Source organism: Idiotropiscis lumnitzeri, chromosome 5, assembly GCF_059441095.1.
Source record: "Idiotropiscis lumnitzeri isolate Australia: NSW breed Sydney's pygmy pipehorse chromosome 5, RoL_Ilum_1.0, whole genome shotgun sequence".
NCBI lineage: Eukaryota > Metazoa > Chordata > Actinopteri > Syngnathiformes > Syngnathidae > Idiotropiscis > Idiotropiscis lumnitzeri.
The window spans coordinates 8821766-8826938 of NC_142395.1; the positions used below are offsets into that span (position 1 = coordinate 8821766).

At 38.0% G+C, this 5173-nt stretch overlaps 2 protein-coding genes across 3 annotated transcripts in view; both read left to right on the top strand.

Annotated features, from left to right (window-relative positions):
• The first annotated feature begins 303 nt into the window (after positions 1-303).
• terb2 (telomere repeat binding bouquet formation protein 2) lies at positions 304-2513 on the top strand. 2 transcript variants are annotated; one of them, XM_088297071.1, is made up of 6 exons: positions 304-461; positions 867-948; positions 1016-1155; positions 1977-2032; positions 2130-2235; positions 2320-2513. In XM_088297071.1, the coding sequence occupies exons 1-5, from the start codon at positions 398-400 to the stop codon at positions 2208-2210; spliced, it is 423 nt and encodes a 140-aa protein (XP_088153197.1). In that variant the 5' UTR covers positions 304-397; the 3' UTR covers positions 2211-2235; positions 2320-2513. The 2 variants fall into 2 exon arrangements, with proteins under 2 accessions (XP_088153197.1, XP_088153198.1); XM_088297072.1 differs by having other exon boundaries at positions 885-948.
• A 910-nt stretch (positions 2514-3423) lies between these two features.
• The window catches only part of sord (sorbitol dehydrogenase), a 9699-nt gene continuing 7949 nt past the window's right edge, over positions 3424-5173 (top strand). Inside the window, exons 1-3 of the mRNA XM_088296442.1 lie at positions 3424-3619; positions 3716-3749; positions 4802-4966. Of these exons, the coding sequence (XP_088152568.1) occupies positions 3566-3619; positions 3716-3749; positions 4802-4966 (253 nt within the window). The 5' untranslated portion in view covers positions 3424-3565. The remainder of the gene's footprint in view (positions 3620-3715; positions 3750-4801; positions 4967-5173) is intronic.

A 5173-nucleotide genomic window follows, 5' to 3' on the forward strand; every position in this document is an offset into this window, starting at 1 on the left:
GTCATGGCTCATTGTGTCCTGCTGCATATTTAACCATAAAAATGTGCAATTTATACATGGAATTGGAAATGTTAATGAAAAAAAAACAACAGTTATTGGGACTGCACACGAAAGAATAAAATAAGCAATTGTTTTGTACGACCTTTCAACCACAAAAGTGGAATCAGAAATAGTAACTAAGTTCATAATAGTTGTTTGTTCTTTAAGTAAAAAAACAATTAAAAAACAATTAAAAAAAAAAGCAAAAAAAAAAGTTTCAGTGTTTCGTCCACCCAACAGTTTCTGAAGTAGTCAGAGTCGGCATAGGTGTTTGAAGGTTAGAAGGGGAGGCATGCAAGCTTTGCGACGTTAAATTACTGAGTTTGACAAACACATAACTTCAGTCGCTGATGTAGTTATGTTTGCAAATAAGAAGGCCTGGTTTTCAAGCAGTGTTTCACAATCAATTCGGGATTTCTGGCGTGAGTAAAACGTTAAGAGTGGATATTTACACAAAACCATTGGTACTGTTTAGCTAGCGTGCTAGCTTAGCATCGGGTTGATTATCGGCGTAAACGCACGTCCTTTAAACGAAAAATAAATAAATGAATCAATCAATAAACGTATAACGTGTACTGGTACTCATTAAAAAAAAATAATAAATGATGCAAACGTGCAACATTTAAGTTATTTTTTGGATTCGTTCCATTTAGTACTGCACTATTTTGAGTTTAATGCTAAGCCTACACCCCACTTAATAAAAAAATGGTTTTTTTTACACTGAAAAAGAGTTTAATAAAAGAGAAAACACGTAACAGGCTCGATTTAAGTGTTATCGATGAATGTCAACATTTTGATGAACAAGCTTTTATGTGGTTTTGTTGTAGTGATTGAGGATGGGATAGTTACAGGTTGGACAACAGCAGATTATCTGTTCAGTGATGATGCTCAACACCCCGACACGCTCAGGTTAGTGACATTGTTTTAGCGTTTACCAGAGTCGGTCGTATACAAAAGGCGCTGTTCTTTTTTTCAGGGTGTTTCAAAGCGTGGAGTACGTCTGGGAGAATGTGACTGTTTTTCACAGCTTGTTCCTGAGTGCATGTAAAAAGCGACGGAGTACCAAGTCAGTAAGCATCGGTCACTATGTGCTACCTCCAGTCCCAGTTCAGGATGGTGAGGATTTTACCTGAATAGATGTTTATTTCTGCCCCTTGAGTTCATGGGATAATAAGCCACAAAAGCTTATCAAAACCACTGCAAACAACCACCGCAACAGTCACCTTAGTCAGTCACAGTCATTAATAGCCACCTTGCAAAAAAAGTTGATTTGTTTTGAACTTTTTTTTGTTTTCTTGACTAAATGATCCCTTATCATCAGCAGATGCAATTCTTCCCATTAAACGAAATTAAATGATTGGTACCTATAAAATAGGAGCATTGCAAGATAAAAATCCATCCACTAAAAACTACATGTTTTCATACTCAACATGACTTCTGAGCACCTTTTTATAAAAAATTGAGGATGAACATGACAGCCGCATGTACAAATTTGAATGTAATAAATTAGGTGAGGGTGAACTATGACCACAAATTTTCACTCATGTTTTGGCACAATTTTTTTCCCCTTTTTGTAAAATGCAACAGCAACAGTTGGTCTTTTCAATAGGAAATGAAGGTTGCAAACAAGCAAGTCCGACAGTTTAGTAGTTCGAATAATAATTAAATGTACAATTTTACTCATGACATTTATTAATTGTGAGCCTGTTTCAGTGCCACTTAAAGTTGAGTTTGCACTGTGCTAGCTTGCTTTTAATTGACCTTGATATTCAAATGACAAAATTTTTACTTTCTGTCCCACTCCAGCCATAATATATGTGCGATCCACTTTTGGTTCTGCCCCACCAACTTAGAATAAAACTGTTCTGTAGAATAAAGGAACACAGCAGTTAAGTATTATTAAAACATCTTGGTGATTGTGTTCTTTGTGTCTTAAGCGATGAGAAATGTGATTGGAAGTCTTATTTGGGAGCAAGACCAACCACCCACACAGGTAGGATTGATGACACACGACAATGTTAATATTTAAAAAAAAAAAAAATCCCCTCAATTTATTTTGCCTGGTTTCTGCCGCTTTGTGTTTCCTGAAGAGTTTTGCTGACCAGGCTGCCAACAATTCCAATGACTCACTTAGTACATGCGCGTCAGAGACTGAATCATGCACATGTTGAGATCAGAAGGATGACACTGTTACAGGTGAAACATTTACAAATCTTTTTTTGGACTGCTGAGGGCAGTATTGGGCTAATTTGCTATTTGATTGACTGATTTTGCTTCCAGCCAGCAAAACTACACTGGTGAGACTGTTACCACCTTCCAAGTTGTTTCCCGTGCGCCAAGTGTAACAGCCATATCTGCATGCCAAAGTCATAGAGAGGACAATGACCATGTGTATTTCATTTACTGGAAATTAAATGCCTTTTGTTTATTTAAAGCGTCAGCATGTAATTTTTACTTAGCTTTGCTTCTGCTTGTTTATGAGTGTTATGGATATTGTTCTGGATGTGTGGAATATGGCTATTTAATAAAACCTCGACTGTGGTTGGTATGATAAAGAATAATGGACTTATGCATTGCCACTCCTACTTAAGTGTTAATTGTGACTTTAGCCACTCTGCTGAAGTTTCCATGATCCATAATTATGGGAACTCGTCACATTTGCAACAAGTTTAGATAATGAGTGAACATCTTATTTTTCCCAATTTTTGGGTTTTACTGGGCTCACTTGAGACCTCACGGAAGACACTTTGTGCCATATCATGGGGAAGTGCGTTTTGGTACGACAATAGAATGCTTTTAATTTCTACTTCTAATGGGTAAAGTTGGGGACATTCCAATGTAGTAAAATAAACGCGACGAGAAGGGGAAAAGAAGATATTAATGAAAGACCTCGGCAGAGATCTTTAATTTTCTCGAGTGGGCTTTGGTCACATGCTCCACTCTGAGCCAATCAACTGTAATAGCACAAGCGTGCAAGCGTTTCAACCCCGTCTCATCATTACTTGGCTGCATGATAGTTTTTAAAACTGTCTTAAGTGTGAATGTATTCATTCAGACATTTCTCGATCTCGTTTCTTTAGACTTGATAATGTGTACTTATGTTTGATGATTTGAAAACGATGTTAATTTTTGACATGGTCCGTCATGTTGAACAGAACAAGTGTCACGACTGCCTATTAAAAGGGTAACGACTTCACGTACAATGTATTATAAAGCGTGGATAAAAAGTTACATCAAAAGTATCATATTTAATATTCTTTTTTGGACGTGAAACAATGAATAACAATAGTAGGCGTATTTTTTTTATGTCAATGCAGACACTATTTTATGACTAAAGATGTGCACCCCCGTCACAGTGGTCTGCGCCGCTCGTGTTTAGCCAATCGCGTGTTTGTTGTGGGACCCCAGAAAGAAGGCGGTGGCGTACTTTGTTTGAACAAGATAGTTAACTCCACCTTGCATGCTGTCGGACTTTGCTTCACTGCTTTGCTCTCCTAGCGTTTGACACCGCTGAGAGGTTTCTGTCATGGCGCAGGAGAATCTGTCTGTGGTGCTGCACTCCCAAGGAGACCTCAGACTGGTACAATCTCGCAATATCGATACAGTATTTTATTTCACGTTGTTGCAAATGTGCGCGCACACTCGTCATACCGGTTTATGTTTGCATGTTCCTCAGGAGAAGCGCCCTGTCCCAGAGCCAGGTCTTAATGGTACGAAGACATTTTGTTTATTTATATATTTATTTATTTTATTTTTTAGCAATAATTTGGGGAAACCCCTCACTGAATCAATAAAGCCACGTGAAGCGCCCAGTGGCGACGGAACACTGCACGGTACCAAGCTGTCCCCCCCCAAACCATCCATTCCACGGTCAAACTGTGTCTAAGCCTTCAATTAAAACGTAAACCTTTTAAAAGAAGTGGCAATACTAAAATGTTATCATAATTACCGATCATTTCCCTTGCTTACACGGGGCCTTAAGCACAAGTTAAATTTTGAGGCCATTTCAATCAATTTGTTATGCGCCTAAATAGTAAAGTAAAGTATACAGTTTTTTTGCATTTACTGAAGAAGTGTCATCATTGTTTATTATTTCTGATTAAAATAGAAACAGCAAAAGTGCTAAACTATAAAATCATTTATATCTACAGTGATAAGAAAAAATACAAAAAATGTGTGTCATTATTAAACATATAGCAAGCAAAGAGTTAAACAATCTGACTTACACTTCCTCTCAAAATTGCTCAAATCCCTGAAAATTGTTTAAAAGAAAAAACGAAGTTGAATAATTAGGTCTTAAAATCATGTAAAAATTTGAAAAATCTTTAGTGAAACAAATTATAAAAGAATTCACTCTCCTACATTCATTTCTTTACTCTTATCTTATCAGGCCTCCTGTCTGTTGATGTAAAAAACGAAAAAAACAAAACAAAACAAGGACGACAAGCACTCAATATCAGGATTTAACGCATACCTTATGTCATTAAGTGTAAAAAAACAAGTTCACCACTGCAATATTTAAGAACAGCAAAACACACCCCGATACCAAACAATGAAGGAGACCTTCCACTTTTAATGGAAGTGCATATTATTATTCATTTTATTCTGCCAGAAAAATGCTGCTAAGTTCTTGCTTGATATTCTGTCACGACACATGATGGTTAAAAGGTTTTACCGGTTCAGGGACAATCATCAGTTCGAAGTGTTCCCTATTCAACATGTGCCCTCCTCTGAGTTGTTGTTTCATCTTTTTTGCCCTCAGAGGTTTTGCTCCAGATGCACTCAGTTGGCATCTGCGGTTCCGACGTCCACTACTGGCAGCACGGCCGCATCGGGGACTTTGTGTTGACGAAGCCGATGGTGTTGGGGCATGAAGCTGCCGGACGGGTGGTTAAGGTCGGCTCTGCAGTCAAACACCTTCAAGTTGGTGAGTGAGCCGTAATGCCTCATGGTTGGGAAATAGCAACAATCACAATTCCTAACGGCAAACTATGGAATTTAATTTCTGAAATTTCAAACTCTAGAAAGGTACAAACTCATTTAATGTAGTTTGCATAATCACGTATATAATCACTGCCAGGATGGCCGAGTGGTCTAAGGCGCCGCGTTCAGGACCCAGTCTCCCCAGGAGGCC